At 38.0% G+C, this 24,779-nt stretch overlaps 2 protein-coding genes and 1 long non-coding RNA gene across 3 annotated transcripts; all 3 read right to left on the reverse strand.

The window, feature by feature from the left end:
* Positions 1 to 4,634: 4,634 nt before the first annotated feature.
* On the reverse strand, positions 4,635 to 7,669 carry LOC109198911 (uncharacterized). Its single transcript, XR_002059446.2, has 3 exons — positions 7,283 to 7,669; positions 4,740 to 5,335; positions 4,635 to 4,662 (listed from the first exon to the last, which is right to left on the reverse strand). It is a non-coding gene; the product is annotated as an uncharacterized LOC109198911 (long non-coding RNA).
* Positions 7,670 to 9,692: 2,023 nt separating this feature from the next.
* On the reverse strand, positions 9,693 to 12,361 carry LOC100707134 (ladderlectin-like). The gene is made up of 5 exons (XM_003457793.5): positions 12,120 to 12,361; positions 11,359 to 11,468; positions 11,141 to 11,269; positions 10,575 to 10,683; positions 9,693 to 10,429 (listed from the first exon to the last, which is right to left on the reverse strand). Exons 1-5 carry the CDS (start codon positions 12,178 to 12,180, stop codon positions 10,362 to 10,364), a joined length of 477 nt encoding a protein of 158 aa, XP_003457841.1. The 5' UTR covers positions 12,181 to 12,361; the 3' UTR covers positions 9,693 to 10,361.
* Positions 12,362 to 15,208: 2,847 nt separating this feature from the next.
* On the reverse strand, positions 15,209 to 24,208 carry LOC102078224 (uncharacterized). Its single transcript, XM_013265794.3, has 7 exons — positions 24,007 to 24,208; positions 22,312 to 22,493; positions 19,828 to 19,981; positions 18,362 to 19,363; positions 17,562 to 17,720; positions 17,143 to 17,238; positions 15,209 to 16,735 (listed from the first exon to the last, which is right to left on the reverse strand). Exons 3-7 carry the CDS (start codon positions 19,828 to 19,830, stop codon positions 16,427 to 16,429), a joined length of 1,569 nt encoding a protein of 522 aa, XP_013121248.2. The 5' UTR covers positions 19,831 to 19,981; positions 22,312 to 22,493; positions 24,007 to 24,208; the 3' UTR covers positions 15,209 to 16,426.
* Between the last annotated feature and the right edge of the window lie 571 nt (positions 24,209 to 24,779).

Consider the following 24,779-nt stretch of genomic DNA (forward strand, 5'->3'; position numbering starts at 1 on the left):
ACCTTCACAGACATATCTGAATTAATATAGAATAGAATAGAATAGAATAGAATTCAACTTTATTGTGATTGCACGTCACAGGTACAAGGCAACGAAATGCAGTTTGCATCAATCCAGAAGTGCTTTAGCCATGATATAGATATATTACAATATATATCAGCAATAATATAGGTATGTAAGTATATTACAGAAATGGGTCTATTATGGTATGTTACAATGTACACGGTATGAAGGTATGTTATGAATATGCTATAACTATAAGTATGTACAGGCTGTAGTGAGTACAAGCTATGTACAGGCTATGAAAAATAATAAATATGAAAAACTATACAGAATATGAAATAAAAAAACTATACAGAAATATGAGATATACAGCTATACAGAAATGTGAACTATGCAGGTTATAAACAGTTGTAGAATTAAAAATTATCGTATTGTACAGAATGATGTGAGCTGCATCCACAGAAGAGAGGCCTGAGAGATCAAGACTCTGATTCCCGTTCAACCTTAAAATTCTATAGGAACCACAAGTACACCTAATATTCCAAAATTAAAATCTGGATTTCAAAGCGAGTCAGTGAAGACGAGCAAATATGGCTGAAATATGCTGTCTCTTTATAGTCCCTGTCATGACTCTCTCAGCAACACTTTTGATCCATCAATATTAAACAATTATTGATGCAGCGGATTGAGATGAAACTTGGCACAGAGGTACAGTAGGTGTCCCAGATGAGGAATGTGTTGAAAGTTGGACATCAACTACTAAGGATGATTTTTAATGAATTTTTGAAATTGACATAATTCTATTGTATTGACTGTATTGCATTGAATACAAATCTCCTGTAATTTCTGAGGAATTCTACAGTAAATCTGTCTGAAACTTGGCACAGAGGTACAGTAGGTGTCCTAAAGGAGGAATCTCATGAAAGTTGGACATCAACTACTAAGGATGATTTTTAATGAATTTTTGAAAATGACATAATTCTAGTGTATTGACTGTATTGCATTGAATACAAGTTTGCTTTAATATCTGAGGAATTCTACAGTAAATCTAGCTGAAACTTGGCACAGAGGTACAGTAGGTGGCCCAGATGAGGAATGTGTTGAAAGTTGGGCATCAACTACTAAGGATGATTTTTAATGATTTTATGAAAATGACATAATTCTAGTGTATTGACTGTATTGCTTTGAATAGAAGTTTGCTTTAATTTCTGAGGAATTCCACAGTAAATCTGTCTGAAAGTTGGCACAGAGGTACAGTAGGTGTCCCAGAGGAGGGATGTGTTGAAAGTGGGACCTCAACTACTAAGGATGATTTTTAATGAATTTTTGAAATTGGCATAATTGTATTGACTGTATTGCATTGAATAGAAGTTTGCTTTAATATCTGAGGAATTCTACAGTAAATCTGTCTGAAACTTGGCACAGAGGTACAGTAGGTATCCCAGAGGAGGGGTGTTTTGAAATTTGGACATCAACTACTAAGGATGATTTTAATGAATTTTGAAATTGACATAATTGGAGTGTATTGACTGTATTGCATTGAATACAAGTTTGCTTTAATATCTGAGGAATTCTACAGTAAATCTGTCTGAAACTTGGCACAGAGGTACAGTAGGTATCCCAGAGGAGGGTGTTTTGAAATTTGGACATCAACTACTAAGGATGATTTTTAATGAATTTTTGAAATTGACATAATTGGAGTGTATTGACTGTATTGCATTGAATACAAGTTTGCTTTAATATCTGAGGAATTCTACAGTGAATCTGGCTGAAACTTGGCACAGAGGTACAGTAGGTGTCCTAAAGGAGGAATCTCATGAAAGTTGGACAACAACTATTGAGGATGATTTTAATGAATTTTTGAAATTACATAATTGTAGTGTATTGACTGTATTGCATTGAATATAATTTCCTGTAATTTCTGAGGAATTCTACAGTAAATCTTGATGAAACTTGGCACAGAGGTACAGTAGGTATCCCAGAGGAGGGGTGTTTTGAAATTTGGACATCAACTACTAAGGATGATTTTTAATGAATTTTTGAAATTGACATAATTCTATTGTATTGACTGTATTGCATTGAATATAAATCTCCTGTAATTTCTGAGGAATTCTACAGTAAATCTTGATGAAACTTGGCACAGAGGTACAGTAGGTATCCCAGAGGAGGGATGTTTTGAAAGTTGGACATCAACTACTAAGGATGATTTTTAATGAATTTTTGAAAATGACATAATTCTATTGTATTGAATGTATTGGATTGAATAGAAGTTTGCTTTAATTTCTGAGGAATTCTACAGTAAATCTGTCTGAAACTTGGCACAGAGGTACAGTAGGTGTCCCAGAGGAGGAATGTGTTGAAAGTTGGGCATCAACTACTAAGGATGATTTTTAATGAATTTTTGAAATTGACATAATTGTAGTGTATTGACTTTATTGCATTGAATACAAGTTTGCTTTAATATCTGAGGAATTCTACAGTAAATCTGTCTGAAACTTGGCACAGAGGTACAGTAGGTATCCCAGAGGAGGGGTGTTTTGAAATTTGGACATCAACTACTAAGGATGATTTTAATGAATTTTTGAAATTGACATAATTCTATTGTATTGACTGTATTGCATTGAATATAAATCTCCTGTAATTTCTGAGGAATTCTACAGTGAATCTGGCTGAAACTTGGCACAGAGGTACAGTAGGTGTCCTAAAGGAGGAATCTCATGAAAGTTGGACAACAACTATTGAGGATGATTTTTAATGAATTTTTGAAAATTACATAATTGTAGTGTATTGACTGTATTGCATTGAATATAAATTTCCTGTAATTTCTGAGGAATTCTACAGTAAATCTGGATGAAACTTGGCACACAGGTACAGTAGGTGTCCCAGAGGAGGAATGTGTTGAAAGTTGGACATCAACTATTGAGGATGATTTTTAATGAATTTTTGAAAATTACATAATTGTAGTGTATTGACTGTATTGCATTGAATATAAATTTCCTGTAATTTCTGAGGAATTCTACAGTAAATCTTGATGAAACTTGGCACAGAGGTACAGTAGGTATCCCAGAGGAGGGGTGTTTTGAAATTTGGACATCAACTACTAAGGATGATTTTTAATGAATTTTTGAAATTGACATAATTCTATTGTATTGACTGTATTGCATTGAATATAAATCTCCTGTAATTTCTGAGGAATTCTACAGTAATCTTGATGAAACTTGGCACAGAGGTACAGTAGGTGTCCCAGAGGAGGGATGTTTTGAATGTTGGACATCAACTACTAAGGATGATTTTTAATGAATTTTTGAAAATGACATAATTCTATTGTATTGAATGTATTGGATTGAATAGAAGTTTGCTTTAATTTCTGAGGAATTCTACAGTAAATCTGTCTGAAACTTGGCACAGAGGTACAGTAGGTGTCCCAGAGGAGGAATGTGTTGAAAGTTGGGCATCAACTACTAAGGATGATTTTTAATGAATTTTTGAAATTGACATAATTGTAGTGTATTGACTTTATTGCATTGAATACAAGTTTGCTTTAATATCTGAGGAATTCTACAGTAAATCTGTCTGAAACTTGGCACAGAGGTACAGTAGGTGTTCCAGAGGAGGAATGTGTTGACATTTGGACATCAACTACTAAGGATGATTTTTAATGAATATTTGAAATTGACATAATTGGAGTGTATTGACTGTATTGCATTGAATATAAATCTCCTGTAATTTCTGAGGAATTCTACAGTAAATCTTGATGAAACTTGGCACAGAGGTACAGTAGGTGTCCCAGAGGAGGGATGTTTTGAATGTTGGACATCAACTACTAAGGATGATTTTTCATGAATTCTTGAAATAGACATAATTCTATTGTATTGGACTGTATTGCATTGAATACAAGTTTGCTTTAATATCTGAGGAATTCTACAGTAAATCTGTCTGAAAGTTGGCACAGAGGTACAGTAGGTGTCCCAGAGGAGGGATGTGTTGAAAGTTGGACATCAACTACTGAGGATGATTTTTAATGAATTTTTGAAAATGACATATTTGTAGTGTATTGACTGTAGAGAACTGAATATAAATCTCCTTTAAGATCTGAAGAATTTTACAGTGAATCTGGCTGAAACTTGGCACAGAGGTACAGTAGGTGTCCCAGAGGAGGGATGTGTTGAAATTTGGACATCAACTACTAAGGATGATTTTTAATGAATTTTTGAAAATGACATAATTGTATTGACTGTATTGCGTTGAATACAAGTTTCCTTTAATTTCTGAGGAATATTACAGTAAATCTGGCTGAAACTTGGCACAGAGGTACAGTAGGTGTCCCAGAGGAGGGATGTGTTGAAAGTTGGACATCAACTACTAAGGATGATTTTTAATGAATTTTTAAATATGCAACCAGACTGTCACGATGGTTGTATTGGGCTGTTCCATTGTAATTTGTGTGTGCGCGTGCACGTGTGAGTGTTCGCGCGCGTGCACGTGCGCGCGGGTGTAGGCTTTCAATCGGGATATAAAGCGAAAAGGCGATACCTTAAAAACTGGTGTAAAAGCGCAAGGAAATTTATGCGGCGGAGAAGATGCGGCTGGCTTGACCGCGGCTCACAAATGACGGCTCACTTGACCGCGGTCCCCAACTCGCTTCTCCGCTCGGCTATCCTGGAGGAAGAAGGAAAGTCCACAATTAGCCACACGCTAGCCGACAAACACGCTCACGCTGCTCGCACAGACTATACCAGTTCGGAGTAATAATCCCACGTCGACTGTCGCCGCGAGTCCAGGTTAAATACCTCTCTCCAGCCGGGAGGGATGATTACCAACAGCTGGTCAGGTAATCAGCTGCAGGTGGGCCGGTAACAGTGAAGAGGGACTCCCAATGATGACAGTCGCCAGGACACGCCTCTCCCACGGCGTGCACTTCTGTAAACAGCCCGAGGACCGGGGAGAGAGAGAGGGAGAAGCAAACCCACACGCAAACACACACTACACATTCAACTGTGGACCGAACAGTAGACGACACAGCCCCTAAATAATAATAATAATAATAACAACAGTCCATAACTGCTCACGGACCCCCGAGTCCTCCAGAGCCGGGTCTGTGACACGTGGAGCCTGAACATGGAGGATCACAGTGAATATGATCCCCAGTGTGCTTTTTTCCTCTGTGTGAGCAGTTTGTGAGCTTCCTGTGAGTCATGTCCTGCCGGCTGGACCGGATCCTGGTTCACAGCTTCATCAGCATTAACACAGTCAGGTTCAGCTCAGGTTTTGTGTTGTGTCTATCCTGTTTACTTATGGCTACTTCTGGTCTCTCTGTGTGTCACCCAGTATCCTGTTGGTGGACACAACATGATTATATGGTTCCACACAGTTCTTAACATTGCTTAAAATATATATAACCTAACAAATGTGTGGACTACTACACATGCGAGAGTAGAGATGCTGAAAAACGTGGGCATGCTCAGACCAGTATGGAACCAGTGGTGTAAATAGCTGTGACATCTAGTGTCCAGATTCTGGTACTGCTTTTCTCAAGCAATTAGTTTCACCGCTCACATTTAATCCTTTAAAGGGTCAAAAATATCAAGAAAATTAAAGGATAAATGAACGAATGATTTTATATGTGGAAAGATTAAAATACAAGCTCTGCATAAAATGTGCTTATGCATTAATTAGTTGTTCATTACTAGAGACACTAAGATAATGTATTTTGGTGTTTTTTATGCCATGACATCACAATGAATACACCAAATATGCTCACAGTGAGGGTGGACTTTTAAGGAGCTGCTGGGGATTACTCACATGGAACAACTGCTGAATGTTGCCATAGTTACCCTCAAAATTTAAAGATTAGTTAGTAAAAAATGTTATTGATTTGTAAGAAATAAAAGTCTGAAATATCACACGAGGTAAAATCACTGGATGTGCTCTCAGACACAAACTTTGAATGATGTGAACAGTCAGTGTTTACTGACATCTACTGTTCATTTAATGGAATTTCATTGGAAGACGTGCAAATAAAGTTAAAGTGCAGCTGCCTTGTGTTTTATCATGACAAGCTCCCCAAAAAGAAAATTGAAGAATGATAGTGAAGGAAATTGTAGTCCTACAGAACTAAACTATATGTATACCTGATAGTTCAGGGTTCATACATATTTACTGGATATGCACAAACAGCTGGCTATGAAATGAAAGTCTTATCTGAAGACTGCCTGTTTTTCCATCATTTAATCTGCTGTCATTTAAATGTCATAGACCACCTTTACTTCTTCATGAGCCAAACAGTAAAGAAAATGACCACACTTACACTGTTTATCCTGTACGAACTGCAGCTCAATACAATTCTTGCTTCAGTTTAAATTTGCTTTTGTCCGTTTCCATCACATTTTTTAAAAATATCATATAAGTCTTTAAATTCCATCAGACACAGAAGCCTGCTATAAATGAGGGAACTTTAAATGTAAGTAAGGTTAATTTCTTAAGCCTTTCAGAGATGTTCACAAAGTACACCTAAATGAGTAAAATAAACCAGAAAAAAAAGTCCTATAATAGCCAAGAAAGACATAATGATGTAAAAAGACACAGTAAGTCACAACCAAGTAAAAAGAAAAAAATCATAAACATATAGTTAAATAAATAAAAGGTTCAGTAAAATTGTCAACAGAAAGCCTGTTTAAACAATTTCAGGGAGATTATACATGTTCTTACCTGTGAAACTTTATGATTGGCTTCTTTATTCTAACATGATTCAAGAGCCATTTATTATTAAAATATGTAACATGTTACACCAGAACTGCCGGTGTTAGTGTTTCCTGCTGTGTTCAGTTTCTCTGCAAAAGTTTCAACAGCTGGATGAAATCATGTAAATCCAGAAAACTGGGTGAGTAAAAAGTGAAAACAGCTGCTGAAAATAAAGTAAAAGAAATCTTTTGCGACACTTGTGATGAAATGTTAAAGAATAGAAATCTGCTCTTATTTAGCTTGTTTGGTTAGTATGAGGCGATGAAATATTAGCAGTTTGAGTAAAACAACTCTTAAATGTTGACTGTAGTGAGATCAATGTGCCAACTGATAACTAGCTTCAGGAAGGACCCGGGTGTGTTGCATTTCTGCTCATAAAGCCATTAAAAACACTGTTTGCAATGCCACAAATGTGTCAGAGCGAGTGCTTCCTCATTTTGTTTACATGTTGTGCTATGATCAAGCAGCAGCATTAGCATTTAAGGGGCTAAATTATTTACAAACGGTCAAATGGAGTGAAAATTAAACATGTATTTACCTTTAGAGACATTCAAGCAGATGATCAAATCCCACAGAGAGAAAAGACTCCATGAAACCCTCATTATGTATATATAACAGAGGAGAGCAGGTCCACAGTCTCAAAGAGAAAGATTCAGAGACTCCAGTCTTCTCCGTGTGCTTCTTTCTGCACTCAAAGTTCCCGGTTACTCAGTTGACATATCGGTTACACATCAAAGCAGAACCACCGACTGTGTGAACAGCTGAGTGAAGCGTGTCCTCTTCTTCTATGAAGCCACTTTCAGGTGTGTTTGTGCCTCTTACTCCATGAGTGAATGCAGTCTGCCCAGTCTGCTTTCAGAAATGACATCAGTTTCGCTTCCTCGATCTGTGATCTGATTGGTTAAAATGTCAGATATGCACGGGATTATGATTTTATGAAACTTAAGGAGTGTCTTTCATGCTTTAAATTCATGCGGACAAAAATTGGACATAATCTAAATGGAAATTCCCACAGAAATGATTTTGTTCTTACAGGGCATGTCTGAACAATGTTATATCATGAATAAAAATTAAAAAAATCTATACACATAAAACACGCATTCACACAAATACACATACACATACTGTGACATTTTATACCTTCTCCAGATTACTGTATATACTATGGCCACAAGTTTGCATCATGGTGCTGATCCAGAATACTTCCCTTATTATTTATTCCTAGTGGTATAACAATAAAGTAATAGGAATACAAAAAAATAAAGTAATACATATAAAATAATGTGTTTATGATGATTCAGTTTATTTGACTATCCACTCTCTGCAGGCAGAAAGCTTATAAAATTTTTAACCTGTAGAGATACAATAATATTGCTGATATTTTATGATATTTGAAATATAAACTGATGGTGTTGAATGCACTGGAAAAAGTAAAAAAAAACAACAAAAAACATGACCCTCACAGTGCTCGCCGGCTGGTCCAGAGGGGTGTAGATACGACTGAGCAGGTAGATGATGGCATCCTCAGCTCCGAGGCGGGGCTGTTCACTTAACAGCCCCGCCTCGGGGGGATCCTGATGCATCCTGATGTGGCTTGACAATATGTTGTAGTTGGTCAAGGAGGAGTCTTTCCAGGGTCTTCATGATGTGGGGAGTCAGTGCCACAGACCTGTAATCCTGGGGCCACTGGGACGTGGTATCTTTGGTACAGGAACGAGGCATGAAGTCTTCCACAGCACGTGGACCATCTGCAGACTCACACTGGACAGTTTATGAAAAGCTGGCGGGCACAGGTCTTAAGGACACAGGGACTCACCCTGTCTGGTTCGTCAGACTTGCCTGAGTGGAGTCTTCTCATTTGTCTTTGAATCTGGTCATGAGTAAAAGTGATAGGTGGGGGAGGGGTGACTTTACAGAGATGCAATGGTGCAATGTGGAGATGGAGGGAGAGAGAGTGGTGTGGCTGTGAATTCTAGGCTGACTACATGTAAGTCAGTAAGGTGGTTAGCATTTACTGCACTGTCAAATCTGTTGAAAAACACATTCAACTCTTTAGCTCTGTCCTCACCGCCTCCAGCTTCTCTGCTGTTGAATGGCCTGAATTCAGTCAGTCACTCCTTGCCTGTGGGGGTAGCAGTCACGTCTCTATATTACGAGATCGGAAAAATGAGGAAACATGAGAACCGTTTGGAATGAATCTACACACGTACATTCGTTTTACTTAAATCGCTTTGGAAAACACTATCTAACGTCATTAAAGTGCTGGTTAGCGTTAGGGATAAGGTTAGGGTTAGGGCTGGAATACATGGCTGGTACGTTTATTACAGCAGGAGTGTCATTCTACTGGATTTCATCCATAACCCGGCGCGTAGCATAAGAACGCAGAAGGTCATCTTTCACGTTCCTCAGGACTTGATAAATCGTCACTATATTACGGCTCGGGAGTGAGAACGGGCTGAGTATGGGGTCTGTAATTTAGTAGAGTGGACCCGGGATATTTTTTTCCTGCTTTTTAATATACTCTAGGTCTCCTCTGCTTTTGTCTTGCTTAGGCTTGTTTAATCGTATTTTAGCCTGATTACATGTTTTAACTTGTTAATCACAGAAGTGTTTTGTGTATTTAACTGAGTTGCCCTCTCCGGGCACTCCTCCCTGTAGCTTGCCTCCCAACAGTGCCCGCCAGGTGGTGGTGTAGGTGTTGGTCTACTTTCTTCCAGTTTTCTGGTGTCGACTCCACTCAGGTCCCCCCAGGTACACTTGATCTCTCCTCTCTTTGCCTCTCTAAATACTGTTATTTACACTCCAAAGTTTGCCTAAAGTTGTCAGATTTTTGCCGTCCTCTATTGTCCTCACTATGATGGATATTGGCTTTCAATTTATGATTTCTCTGCTCTCAGAGATGGGCACACACACAGTAAGCTACAGACAAACTTCTTTGTATTGCAATGCTCTTTATTGAACTGTGTATACAAATTTCTTTTCATTTTTTAGCTATATAGAAAGACTCACAAATAGACAGGACTGCTGTAGTAGGAATATTGTTGACAGGAAATCGCACAGTAAAAATAGATTCAATTGTCATCACATCACTTAATCTGGCAGCACATATACAAACCTACAAGCTTGCAGGATAAATGGGTAATGCAAACTTGTATAACAAATCTTAGCACATTTCCCCAGGTTTGCTGAATGTGTTATGAGTTTTTAAAAAGTTGGTAACTGAACTAATGCATGTATAAAAGAGTAGACAAATATTAATATATGTACCTGGTAAATATGTATGTACACCTCAAATCAAAAGACATAACAGAGATATGCTTGTTTGAAGCTTTAATGCTTGTTTGAAGCTTTAATGTTAAAGGAAGAAGAGAACAGTTTTCTCTGCAGAAGAAAAATGTAAAATCAATCCTTTGGTAACAAGTCTGCTCCCACTAAAGTCACAAGGCCTTAATGACAGCCCAACTTGTGTTGATTGTTCATTTTGTTTGGGTGCTATAGAGAGGAAAAATATAATGCTGCAAAATTAAATAAAGTAAGAGCTAGCGAAGCACAAACACCATCATACATCAGCGTGTGTTTTATGGGAATTTCATACATCAGTGCAAGTCCAAGAAACATTAGACTTTCTTGGCGCAGACAGATGGCAGATGACGATCACACCCCATATCATCCCAGCACTTGGAATCTGAAAGTTTCACAAGTGGAAATCAGTAAAATGTTAAACAAGTCAGAAACCTAAACTCTAGTTAACCAGCCTTTATGGCTTGTATCTTAGATCACTTAAACCTTTCAAACACATTAATCATGCTAGTTATTGTGTTCTAAATTACCTCCATGATTCATTTGAATACAGTGCTGATTGCGATCATTATTGGGCTCTCCTGGGCACCAGGGTGAATAGTGAAAACTCGTCCCATCATTCCACAACCAAATACCTTCCTAGAAGAGAGAAATTGAACACATTAGTTCAGGGCGGCCAAAATGTTAAGCATAGCCACAGTCCTAGCAGATCATCTGACTTTAAGCACACAACCTTCTATGTAAAAACTGGAAATCCTCACATTGGGCATGCTCTTTAAGATCTTTTAGCCTACTAGTAGTTTCTCTATTGTCTGCAACCCACATTTAAATCCATTTACACCCCAGGTCTGCCGTTCATATATTTTTGACATAGTGTATGGGTTATCATTTATGCCTGTTGTGTTTTGTCTTCTAGCTCCTTTCCCTGCTTTAGGCTTCCAACATGTGTACAGAAAAGACCAGGTATGTTCATAGGCATACCATTAGATATAAATTACTGCAGGTGGAAATTGAAAAAAAAACTATTTTGACTATAGTGGTTCTGACTGAATGTATTAGACATCTGACAAATACTGTGCAATAATAAACAAAATACCTCGGGTGCATCAGTTCCTCCAATCCAAGTTTCGGGGTAGCCATGATGGGCAGTCAGACTCTGAATCATCCGGTTCTCACTGCTGCTGTGCACTGATGCAAGGTTTGCCCCCATGGACAAGCAATGTCTCTTTAGTGGAGAGTGACAAAGAGCAGAAGCTTTAAAATTAGTAACAGTTAAAAGGATGTGGTTTAATCAGAAAAGAAAAAGAAACTCACCTCAGCTCTAGCCCAACTCATGGCGGTTGGAACAAAGAGAAAGCAGCGTTCACTGATGCGAGTCCAACCAGGAGGACAACCATTGGACCTCTTGACCAGGTGACTCTTGGCTGGAAGCAAATGAAAAGTTGTATATGTGTCTCTGGTTGACACCTTTTGTATTTTATAATCATGATATAAACAATCACTGACAAGTCATGTAGACAGACAGTGAAACATTTGTTAAGTGACTCACAGCGTTCAGGTGCAGGTATGTGTACAAATGTGTAGGTCAGTTGACAAAGTGAAGGGAATTCTTATTTCTTAGACATGTATTTGTGCATACATGGAATTATAGTTCTATGTAACTGTAAGCTTTGCAGCACTTACAAAGTGCTTTAACAAACAACCGAAAGCAGAAAGGAATGTGAAATAAAACAGGAAGTCAAACAGTGGTTAAACAGAGGTAGGTAGCAAGAAAGGAAAAATGAAGCAAAATTCAAAACACAAACTGTCAATAATAACTGTAAAATCAGTCAGAGACAAGTCTTTGAAAATCTGTTTTAGGAAGTAATTCTGCAAGCCTTATTGCATTTGTTCCAACAATGAAGGACCTGGATCACAAAAGCATGGTCTACTTGTGATTTAAGTATAGATTTTATAACAGCAAGACACTTGAATACATCTTTTGTACTACAAGTTGCAGATTCTACTATTCACTTATATAACTAATTACAAACAAATATATATATACACACTCAACATTATGCTTCAATACTCACCAACAGCCATGGTTAGAGCCATCATTGCACAGAGAAGTGCAGACACAGTCAGCAGCTTCATGGTGATTTTAGTATCTCTGTTGAAACAGAAAATATAAACTGTCTAACAGTTCATTAAAGAAAGGACACAAGATAATCTGAGAGTTTGTCACAAAACTTTTGAAGAATATCTTCTCCTTTTTCTTTTCAGTATCCGCTGGTAGCTTCAACTGCCCAGTGTGGAGGTGCTGAACTTCTCTAAGACCAGCGTTTATATACCGTTTATATTTACATATTTGCATAACCCGGAACTAACACTGAAAAAAACTGACATGTACATCATTTGCTAACCTTCATCACACTTCTTTCTTTCCCAACCAAAACCAAAATAATAACTACTGACTTAAAATCACATATTGACTGAAGCTCAACAAAGATATAAAACTACTGGACAATTGACAAAGCCTGTGTGTTAAGTGAGATGCTGTGTTGAGGAAGATTAATATACATTGAAACTAGTGTTATTGTCGGTGTTTAGCATTCTAAAATTATATTATAAAATATTACTCGTGGTTAAAAAAGCCAAGAATGTGTTGCCAGCACCTGACACCACCATTGTTACTCTTTGTGTCTCCCATTGTCATGAAAGAAAGAAATGAAACTACTACATTCACCGCAATATGGGAGTTTTTACAAAAGTCTTTTCTCGAAAAACCAAGGGAGACAGAGGTGAGGGACAGAAAGATGTCTGTTGCTCCTTATGTGTAAATGAACTTGCACAATATCATGTATCCTGCTGTTGTATATTACTGCTAGTAGTTAATAAATATATGATCATATGTATCATTTGCCTTATTGTGTGAAATAGCTACAACAGTTTAATGTATGCAGTTCAAAGTATACAAAAAGCATCACAGTAAGACGAGATTTGGGTAAGATGTAAGTCTATTTATAGGTAAAGTCTTTTAGATTTCATTTTCTTGTACTAGTTCTAAAGAAAAAGTTGAGACAGTCATCATAAACCTCTGACAACTGTAGAGCGTGACAGGGAGAGACAGAAAGAGAATTTCTGATAATGATCAAGCATTCACCAAAGTAGTTGTGGTTAAAAATGCTGAGTTATAGATGAAGCCATGAAACTCTTGTGAAACTATGTCTGAACTTCAGTTATGAAAGATGTTTTGAAATCAGCTACTACAAGCTATAACCAAAACTGTTGGCAAATTGATGATAGCATCATATCCACCACTTTCATGGCTGACAATGTATCCAACTATACAACAAGTTTATTTTGCAGGGATAAGGAAAACATGAAATCAGGCTTTGTCACAAATCCATGTAACTGGCAGACATGGAGAGTCTATAAAAATGGGCCAGGAGATTGGGCATGGACAGGAGTACTGGCAGAGGCTAGAGCTGCATACATGGTTGAAAACTCTACTTAAGATCCAGGAAGGAATTCACCTCTGAAGGCTTGTCTGGAGGCTGGGTCTGAAGTTATTTATATTGCACCAAATCACAACAACAGTTTCCTCAAAGCGCTTTTCTTTTTTTGCAAGTTATATACAATAATAGAAAGAAAACAGAGAAAACTGCAACAATCATATGACCCCGTATGAGCGAGTATAAAAAGGAAAAACTTCATTTTAACAGAAAGAAACCTCCAGCAGAACCAGGCTCAGGGAGGCCCAGCCATCCTACATGACTGGTTGGGCAAGGGGAAGACAACAGGACACAGACATGCTATGGAAGACAGCCAGAGATTAATAGTAACTAATATATAAATGCAAAAAGAGGTGTAAGAACACATATTGAGTGAAAAAGATGACTGAAGAAGAAACACTGCATCATGGGAATCCCCAGCAGCCTAGAGCTATTACAGCGTAACTAAGGGGGTGTCCAAAGTCATAGGCTGCATCCTCCTGAGGCCACATTTGTAGGCCGATTACGTCACAGCGATGCGACGAAGGCTGTCCAAATTGGTAGACTCTTCCAAATTCAGTCGACAAATGCGTTCTCCTTTTCCCCAGATTTGAAGGATGGGTCGCGTGTATCCTTCGTGGCCCACCATATCCCAGAATTCATAGTGCAGCCCAGCCAAATCCAGTTTCCAGCAATGGCGGCAGCTACTTAGTTTAAATATTACTCTTATTACTCTTTCTGGGTCACAAAATAAACTTTTAAGTTATTTTCAGGTGAGAATGTAGCTGTGTAAACTTCAAATATCTGCTCGGTTTATCAAGACATCACATTTTTCGGCCGTCTATTCACCAGCTCGATAGCTAGCCGGAGCGAGAACAGCAAACTCCCGGCACATCATTTTCAACCCCTCTGTGGTCTTTCGCTACTCATGTTCAATAGGGTGACCATATTTTAATTTCCAAAAAAGAGTGCACTTGGCCCAGTCATGAAGAATTTTAATAATACTGTTTGTTTAAAGAAAATTTTAACATATTTAAAAGATGCCTTCTCTGTGCGGTTAATGAATGGTGAAATAAAAAATGTCATATTGGCTTTTACAAGTCAACAAGTGCAAAAAAAACCCCCAAAAAACTTAGAAACCTCTGGAATTAAATAATGTTACAGAAATAATGCCTCATCTGTATAAGAAAAATTAACCAATGAGGTACCATGCAATGGTTTCTGCTGTTTCATTTGGCATTTCTAACCTCAGTTAATTTTGTTTGCACGCCACCAGTCATAGCTTCAGTCTTGGTGCAGGCACTGCTGAACTGTTTAGCTGTGTTAAAGTCTGGAAATTCTTTTTTTGTTTTTTTTTAAGCAACACACTAGTGCAATCCATGGATCAAGCTATTGTGATGCTTCATAGTATGAAATGCCAGTGCACCTTCTGCTCCAGATACAACAGCATCCTCATTTTTCCCAGGTGTAACCAAGAACTCAGTCAACTTACCAGATGAATTTTCGCCTCGCGCAGCCTTTTTATGTTTTTCTGTGTGCATGTAAGCGACAAGATCTCGGGCACCTTTGTTAGACACACAAACGTTATGTGCCAGCTCTGCACACAGTGCACTACGCCTCCCATTTATTCCGACCGGGATGGGGGAACAACCACTTACAACACAGCAGTTCGGGGATGACATTGCACACTGTAAAAAAGAAAACGTTGAGAAAACGTAAAATTTCAAGGCAACATGATGCAAGAGATTTTTGAGTTTTCTCAACTCTTGCCAACTCTTGTTGACTTAACTAAGATTTTCAAGTTCTGCCAACTTGGATCTACTTGTTCACCTAATTAGGATAATCCTGTAAGTCTAACAAAGAAATTCTGGTTTCAATGCCATGTATTTTTGCCTTCACCAAACAAAGATATTCCTGTTGAATTAACATACAATTATTCCTCCAATGTCATGTATTCCTAAATTCACCAAACACAGATATTCTTGTTGAATAATCATACAATTCTTACTCCAGTGAGTTGAAAATTTACCTAAATAAATAAAGGAAAATGTATGCTGTTATCGTACTTGAAAAAACACTCAAACAGATATAGAATAAAACAAAGCACCACTGAATGTTATGCAAAAACGCATTTATTTTGTTTAACAGTGCTTTCAGTATATTTCAGAAGGTCATGGGTAGTGGGGTGAATTTCTGTAAAAAAAAGAAAAGAAAAAAAAGCAAACAAACAAAAAAAATGTGTTGCCAGTTTCTTTTGGGTGCTTTTAGCACCCCAGCAGAGACATTAAAATTCAGTCCAGAACCAAAAAAGAAAAGTGTCCAGCAGCTTTGTCATTCACGCTCACACCCTGACTGTCTTGTAAAAGCTTAACTTAACAATTGCACACTAAATAGGGTAGTGCAACAAACAATTGCCTATGTACCCAGACATTGATATTTTACATGGGCTTAACATGATGAACTACAGAAGTTAAAAGTTATTAGAAATGTAAACTATCAGGTAAAATATCAGTTCTATCCTTCAAGTGGAGTGAAAAACACTATAAGAAATCTTTTAAAATCCTACAAGACAAAATTTCACCATATATTCTCAACAATACAATTTAACATTTACATTTCAAATAATCACTTATCCACTTCACCTTCATATTGACCGACCAGGTCAAAATGAATCATTCTGTTTTGACTGTTCCTTCTTTTCTCCCTTCTTCCTTTCCTCCCTCATTCCTTCACTTATTCCTAATTAATTTTAACAGTTCTAACACTAAATATGCAACTCTATGTAACAGGTGAATGATTATATAGAGGGAAAGGGGCTGAACATTTTTTTTTTTAACATGACTCTACAATGCATTTGAACAGGTTTAAGAACAAGTTAAACTCATGTCTGGCTTCCCCATTAACAGTCACAGCAAAAGCTTTGTTTTTAGAGACCTTATGCGCTGTGAGCATCGAGAGCCACCGAGCTCAAAAAAGATGGCCTGAATTGCTTCAAAGGTATAACTCATCTGCTTTGGATAATCAATGTTGAGGGCATACAGAAGGCCAAAGAGGTATGCCAAGGCAATAGAGAGGTCTGGAATGTTATGAAGCACGATGTCCCCTTCCAACACAACAGCATGTTCTCGCACAGAAGTATCGGCATCGTCATCTTGTAGGATGGTGAGGATGGCAACTGATGCACCGTTCAACACTGGTTCCAAAATGTCAGTGTCCTGAAGAGAAGAAAATTAAAATATGAATTATTGAAAGCTAAGAAAAATTAAAGACAAAATACATTTCTAAAGATCTTAACTTTAACCTCTATACCATGCTGGTCGTTTGACTCATGGAGGTTTTGAAAAGAAAAAGCTTATTTTCCTTTAATTCATTAAATATCTTTCACCAACCAACTTTGTGATGAGTTTTGTACAAAAATATTTTCTGCTGTTGAACACCCACTAACAATGCCCAGGTGCTCCTCAGCAGAAAAAAAAAGCAGTGAGAGTTATGACAACTGCAATCCTCTCCATAAAATTATCTGGACTGCACTGAGGAGGTGTACTTTCCATTTTGGATTAAATCATCCATTAAAAACATCTCATAGCAATTAGCTTTGCTTGCATTACTTTTTTGTACTTACTAAGCACTTCAGGAAAACCTGTGTTGCATCCTCTCTGAGGAAAATGGGCAGGCCTCTCAGTGCTGCTGTCTTTCGGTGGGACACAATGTCAGATGTCTAAAGAGTATTCAGTGGAAAACAAGCATTTAAATTAGTATAGTAACGTGGTGTACTTACACACAATGCAAAATCAGAACTCTTATAGTAATGAAAATAAAGTACAGATCAGACCCAGCAACACATAAAACTTAAAAAACAAAACACCATTTTAACGATTGTACTTTCTTTTTACAAATTAAATAAAATACCGCCAAATAAAAACAAAGTAATGACTGATGACATTCAATTCCATTGATGTGTTTTGGCTGAGGCCAACATTTTTTTCCTGTTACAACAAATTTATACTCTCTTCTAAAAATGTCAGGTACAGGAGCACTCACCTGTTCATCAAGTTTATCCAAGAGGTCTTCCATGTCCTCACCAAGAGCTCCCTTCTTAGACCGGTATAGTTTCAGCAGGCCAGGCACAACTTTGTCGAGGGATGCATTGAAGGTCCCCAGGAGGTCTTTGCTTGTGATCCGATAAAATTCCTCAGATATCTAAACAAGACAATAACCAAAATATTGCCATTTATTCAGCACAGAAAATTCCTGGGTAGCTGTCTTGTACAGTCTGCACTATGTTATATGCCTGATGTGTTATCAACAGCAAAAGCTACTTCAGAAATCTCTCATGAATACACATTTTGCACAGGAATAGAAACACCCTCCACAAAAAACAGTATCAATATGCAAATACATATTATGTTCTACGTTGCACCAAAATCTGTGATGAATCAGATTATGTGACCTGCCTTAGTATTCTTTCCCTAACAATCTCAGTCTATAGAAGTCCTATTTCCAGCGCTAAAAGAAAAAAAAATACATGCTAAGTCAAAATTATGAGATTGACTTTCTGCTTCACAGGAAGAACAATATCGATTTAGCATGGGGACTCTTTTCTTGTACTGGCAGCAATGTTCAGGGTAAGAATATTAGGACAGGTCAAAGAATCTAATGGGTCACAGATTTCAATATAACATTGGCAAGGGCATTGAATGGAGTGGTTGCACAAGGTATAATAAAGTTGGCCAATGCATTACACCAGCAAATACTGTACTACTTCAATAATAGTCCATCTAGTATAAATTATGCCCAATTTGAATAATAATTAAATTATAAATAAATTTGGACACTCTTACCTCCTCAGAGGAAAACAGCGCAGGCCACCTCTCCTGGACCTCAGATACCATGGGTTGAGACTCCACAACCTCTCTCCGCCTGAGAGAAAATGTCAGCGCCATCTTCTGCTGTATGACTTTCAAGTTCTTTTGTTTCTTCTTCATTTCACTGACCAGAGCAACTCTTTCCTCTTCAAGAGTAGAATCATCATGGTGCTGTGGATAATCTGGGACATGATTGACCTCTCCACGTCTGGGCTTTTTAAGGGTGAAAGGACTGCTGGCTTCATCTTCTCCTTTCCTTTTCCTGTTTACATTTACCTCATTGCAGCCTGCCCGACGAAGCTTTGATCTGTAGTTTCCAAGTTTGTGCTTGATACTTGCTTTCCATCCCTCGTAGCCTGTGATGCTACCTGGCTCCTTCAGGCATGGATATTTGAGAACCAGTGCAGAAGCCACTGACTCAAGCTCATCTTTCTCAGGGTAGGCTTTAATTTCAAAAACTGCCTCTGCAATTTTATCCAAAATCTCCATCTTCATGTCTCTTGTCACTGCAAGGCCCTTTTTAGATTTTTCATATGTCATATTAGCCTTATACAATTTCAGTTCAACATCATGTGAAAACTTGGGAATAGAAAATGGAGAGGGCCACTCTGACACATGCCTTAAGTTCATCTGGATAGTATCGGTCCAGCTAGGCCTGAAATCATCAGAGTGAACACTTATTGTGTCCTGGGAAGAGACTGAAGCAGAGGACACTGAAGCAATGGATTGGTTAAGTGTAGATGAATCACAGTTCCACATTATATGCAGGACTGCACGCTCAGCTGGTAATTCAGATATTTCTGTAAGATTGCATAGTGCATTTCCGAAATCTGGATCCTCAAACTGTAGCGAGAAATCTCCTGCAAGTTCAAGTCTTTCTTTAAGTATATCAATCAATTGCCCCACAGATGCTGGTACTTCAGGAAGCTGGACTCGCCGGGCTTCTCTGGAAGAAAGAACTACCCGAAGTAACAAAGTCTGAAAAGAGGAGAAAGAAAAGTTGGCAGAAAATCAATAGCCAAACCCAATTAGAAGACAGTTGACATCTATACCATACAGCTGCCTTTTTCCAGATTAATCTGCTGATTACATTTGATTTGCAAATGATTTAGTCTACAAATGTAAAAAACCAAAAAAAACAATTAAATAAAGCTTAAGTCTATATCCAAGTTTTCATTTTCTTCAGCCACTGTACTCAACTGGCCTATACTTGGGAAACCCTTCAATTCATTCAGCACAAAACTAATGCTTAATGAGGAGAAAACAAAGGAGAGAGAGATAAGTTGGTGAGGATAGCAGAAAGGAAAGAAGTGTGTGGAGAAGAAAAGAAAAAGCAAGGGGAAAGGAGTCTTGAAGTAAAGGACAATAGAGGAAAAGAGAGAAAAAGGGTGGGTGAGAGGGGAGATCAGAATAGGAGACAGGGTGGAGGGGAGAGAACATACCATTATAAAGTTGCTTTAATAGAGAAGGTACGTCCTTGGGGTCACCATCAGCTTTCCACCAACTGTGTATGCTGTTAGAGGGTGATAATCTGTCAGCACATCTGGATCCAACACAAGAAGGTCTGCACAGGTGTGTTCAACAAGCTCATAGGACCTGAAATGTTCAATGTACCAGGAACTCAGTCTTTTACAAATGAATGTCACCTCCTCTGCATTGACAAGAATGGTCACAATCTTATGGAATTCTGGGAGGCCACTGCATTGCCCAGCAGATAAAATCATGCCCGCCACATACTGTGTCCCAAAAAGACAAACGGTTTTAGACAGAGACACACTGTCTAGATGAGGGTACTTCTTTTGTATTTCACACTTGAGTGATGTATCCAATTCTGAAACCCTGACCACTTTCACATTGTCAACATAGAGCTTTGGTTTTAAAAGGTTCCCACTATCCAGATGGTATGCCATCATCTGCTGGTGTTTCAAGGAAAGAGTTAGCAGCACATTTTTCCAGTTGTGAGTGTCATGGACCACCTTTTTAAAGAAGCTATGTTTTGCTTCAAATCTCATTGTCCACAATTCCACTAACGGCCCATAGCAGCGTATAAGATGTGGGTAGTGGTCAATAAAGTGGTGTTTTGGCCTTAGTCTGAAGTCCGGAAAGGTACTGGTAAGCAACAAGCGATGATCCAGTAGTTTGCAAGATAAATAACACAATGCTTCCTCAGTGAGTCTGTTTGAGACAACAATGTCAACAATTTCCTTGAGGTCCATTAAAATCTCCCAAGCTGGCTCCTGTTCTGGTATCTTACATCCAATTATAAAAGGGAGTAAACGCAGCAGTGTCCAATTTTCATGTCCATTACCAAAAACTGTTCCTTTCTCAAAGCTTGTTTTTGGAATTTTTTGAGGCTTGTTTACTTTGTCTGAATATTTGTAGGGAAATGATTTTATGAAGTTGTTTAATGTATCAAATGTAATGAACCCTTTTGAGATCAGATTTTTTAAACATAAGGACAACTCCAAAGGAATGACGCCTTCAAAAAGGTCATGCAAAATATCTGGAGGAAATCCGGTTATTGGGTGAAAGAATAGTAAATGTTTGCCCAGTACACATTCCCTTTTTACCCCATTAACACTTTGGAGGTAGTCAGTTTGCCTAAGCTCGTCCAGAAATGAATTGTGTTGATCAACACCCCTCAATTGGAAGTCATTAACTTCAGTCGTTGCAATTTGGTCCCGACTTATCAAACAAAAGCGACAGAACTTGTCAACAGTAAAACTTTCATAAAAGCCTGCCAGACCATGTGCACCAAGGTTATCTGCGCTCACACAATATACAGTGCCCTTAATAAACTGGCTTACAACTTCCACAAAAATTCCCTCTTCTTCTAGACACCTTATATCTTTAATCAGTGGCTCAAAAAACTTTTCATAACCGTATTGTTTGACATCCACACTTTTACCTAAGAGAGCAAGCTGAATTGAACAAAGATTAGATCGAAATCTGGGTGGTAAATTAAGAACTACCCAATATACTGCAGTAATCTTATGACGTTTTCTAGAGGTGCCCAGTGGGTTACAAACTTCAAAATCATCAATATACAACCCCAAACTGATACATAAGTTTTGTTGTCCCAGTAACTTATTGCCCTTGTAGTACTTGCCGTCTTGAAATGACTTAAAGTGTCCAGATAAAGCTTCTTGATTAAATACAATTTGGTCCAAAAAATCTGCCCGTCTCAGTAAAGTCTCAAGTATCTTAGTGACAGATATATAAACAAAAGAGTTTTTATGAGCTGTGTTGTACAGATACTCTGTGGGTTCTACAACAGAAAACTGCTCTTTGAAATATATATTCCTTCTGTGATCTGTAGATAGGGGACCTTTCTCCGATGTTGTTAAAAGCAGTGGATTAGTTTGAACCAGGGCATTAGAAATGTCTTGCAAAACACAATCATTTACTTCTATTTCATGCTTTGAAAGGATCTCTTTGACACTGGTGAGAGTACGAATGTTAGAGAAAGAGAGCAGGTTATGGAAATCCTCTACAATCTTTTGTGTTGCAGCTCGAGAAACATGCAACACTGTTTGCATACACAGAAAGAGAGATGCCAGTTTGTGTTCAAGTGTCTCACAATCCACATCCTTTACAATCTCGTCAAGCTCATCTGGTCTCACAAAATTATAAGCTGATGTTCCTGCTTCACAATCAGATTGCTCACTTTCAATTATCTCATCTTCAGAAACAGTTCTTGCAATTGTTCGAAAATCCTTAAGTGTACAATTTTTATGGTTTCGACTTCTGTGAGAACTGAAGGTTGGGCGAATGTTTGTTTTAAAATTACACCTTAAAAAGGGACATTGTACAGTTTCTCGGTTCTTTAAATGATGTCCAAGATGGTTCCAAAAGGTTTTCTCACTGCAAATCTCCTTAAAATCACACAATTCACACTGAAATGTTGAATTTTTGTGGATTCTTACTATTGAGTGTGCTCTTGAGAGGTGTGATCGTAATGCTCCAGGTGTTTTAAATACACATACACAGTCTGTGTGAATGCATGGCCAATGTGCAGCTTGTCCGTGATGAAGGCGGAAATGTTTCAGAAGGGTCTCTTGACTGGAGCTTGTGAATTTGCAAAATCGGCACTGCATGAAATCCACCCCTGAAACACAAGAGACATATTTTGTCAAAAGCACTTTTGCAATGGGATAAAACATCCATATTTAACACACAGAAGGAATCCATGGATGCAGGAGCTGAATACATCAACAAGCCAAACCCAGAGACATCATGAAAAAAATATGTAAGGAATCATATTACTTACATATGACCACTTGTCTACTATATCAAGTATATGATTGATAACATACATTACATGTAACATAAATGCAAGCTTGAATTCAACCAATTCTTTGTTACTATGATAAAAAAAAATGCAATAACTATATAAAAATAATACCATCTGTAACACAATATACATCAACAACACACAATCATTCCTTAAATATTGTCTCCTTCCCCATTATGTAAAAAGCTCTGAAAATGTAGCAATCTTATAATACAGAGCATGAAGTACAACTTTAATTTGCGTGTGACAATTAACTTACAGTACATTAGGCAATCTTACACCAGCTGACAAACTGTCAAGTCAGCTTTAAACATTACTTTAAAGTAACAGTGCTGCACCGGATAAACGATGACTATTGAAAAAGTGAAAAACAATATTAGACAATATGCAAGTTGCTTACATCACTGTCATCTAATTGGGTCACATATCCTACACCGACCCATGAAAGCGTCTCCATGACAACGCGTGCTTGGCCCAGTTTGTTGGTCAATGTTAACATAACGTTTTCATGCAAAGATAACATTGAAACTGATTACAAAACGGGTAAGAAGCTAATAAGTTTTACCATGGCAGAAGTGCTGTAAAAAGCCAGTGTGAGATACCGTCATTTTGTGATGTCTGTCTAAATATCAGAGTGTTTAACATTAAACATTACTTTTTGCGCTGGGCCGCTACTCTGAGCTAAAACCTTAGTATAGTAATAGGTGAAACCTGGAAATGTTAGGGATGCCCAAATTCAGAGGCTGCTTGTAGCCCGATTACGACACAGCGGCGCGACGAACGCTGCCCAAATTCATAGTAGACTCCTCTAAATGCGGCCGACAAATACGTCCTCCTTATAATAAGCATCTCTTAAAATGTTTGCAATATTGAAGTATTTCAATATAATGTAGAAAAAAAAACTAGAAAAAAGGCTACGGATCGGACTCCCCGATCCTTATTGCGCATGTGCAAAGTCGGACCGTCCAGATCGGGTCTACCTGTGGAATTAGTTTTAATATTAGTCTTTCTGTGTCACAAAATAAACTTTTAAGATATTTTCAGGCGATAATGTAGCTGTGTTAATTTCGAATATCTGTTCAGTTTATTAAGACAACACATATTTGCAAAAGTGCTCCCACGTTTTCGGAGACGTCTGTTACCCACCATCTCGATAGCTAGCTGGGGGCAGGATGGGGAGGGGTGTTCAATTAACTCACTTAGATAACTTAAAAATGTTATTGTTGGGGTTTTTCAGCGTTTTAACTAGTTCCATCCTCCCGAGTCCTCAGGAGGATGCAGCCTAGGCGCTTGTAGTAAATCTTAATAACACATGTAGTTAGCTTACCTGCTAGGGTAAATGGTCGGCAGCTCCCGCACCTGTCCAAAAAAATTATACACTCCAACTGCAGAAGTGAAAATCCTCAATGGTCAAAAAATTGCAATTTACATCCAACTCTGGCCACAATGGTTCAAATTTTCTCAGCAGGTTCTTAGTCCAGAACAAATGGTAAACCACTATCACACAGCTCAGGTCTGCTCAGGCTCAGCTGAAAGTCCGTTTGGTCTAGTTCAAACTTGTTCAGACCACATGTGCTAGTCATCTACGGGGTTTCCCACTGATTCCCAACTTGACTCAAAAACTCTGCTCAAAAGTTGATAATCTTTGTTATGGTGTCTAGAAATTCTTAGTTAGGACAACAATGAAAGAAATTTGTTGGGTAGGCAAGCTTTTTTAGGTAGTAAATGGAAAGTTTTATTTCTAAGTCAATTTAATTTAAAAACTTAAATGAAATCAACAATTGCTAGTCATCGTTTTTACAGTGCACATATGGGTCCTCTGTAGGCCTATAGGAAAACCCGGACATTTTCATTCATCTCGAAAATCCCCTCGGACGCCCCGGACAGAACGTGAAAAGTGGACATGTCCGGGGAAAAGCGGACGGTTGGTCACCCTAAGGTTAAACATGATATATCAATCACTTAGACAACTTAAAAATGTTATTGTTTGGCTTTTTTCTGTGTTTTATTTGTTCCTGAGTAAATCGGTTTGGCTGAGATTAAAGTTATAGTTTTCACACAGCGTCAAACAGAACTGATTAAAGAGAAATGTGAGATGGT

The sequence above is a fragment of the Oreochromis niloticus genome, linkage group LG3 (assembly GCF_001858045.2).
Source record: "Oreochromis niloticus isolate F11D_XX linkage group LG3, O_niloticus_UMD_NMBU, whole genome shotgun sequence".
In the NCBI taxonomy this organism is placed as follows: domain Eukaryota; kingdom Metazoa; phylum Chordata; class Actinopteri; order Cichliformes; family Cichlidae; genus Oreochromis; species Oreochromis niloticus.

Excerpts from the sequence above, each read along its gene's own strand:
- LOC100707134 (XM_003457793.5), bottom strand. The coding sequence starts at position 12,180 with ATGAAGCTGCTGACTGTGTCTGCACTTCTCTGTGCAATGATGGCTCTA. Across the intron at positions 11,270-11,358 it reads TGAGTTGGGCTAGAGCTGAG|AGACATTGCTTGTCCATGGG; the intron begins GTGAGTTTCTTT and ends TCTCCACTAAAG. Across the intron at positions 10,684-11,140 it reads GAGGAACTGATGCACCCGAG|GAAGGTATTTGGTTGTGGAA; the intron begins GTATTTTGTTTA and ends TCTCTCTTCTAG.
- LOC102078224 (XM_013265794.3), bottom strand. Across the intron at positions 17,239-17,561 it reads TGGATAAACTTGATGAACAG|ACATCTGACATTGTGTCCCA; the intron begins GTGAGTGCTCCT and ends AATACTCTTTAG. Across the intron at positions 16,736-17,142 it reads AGGTTTTCCTGAAGTGCTTA|GACACTGACATTTTGGAACC; the intron begins GTAAGTACAAAA and ends TCTTCTCTTCAG.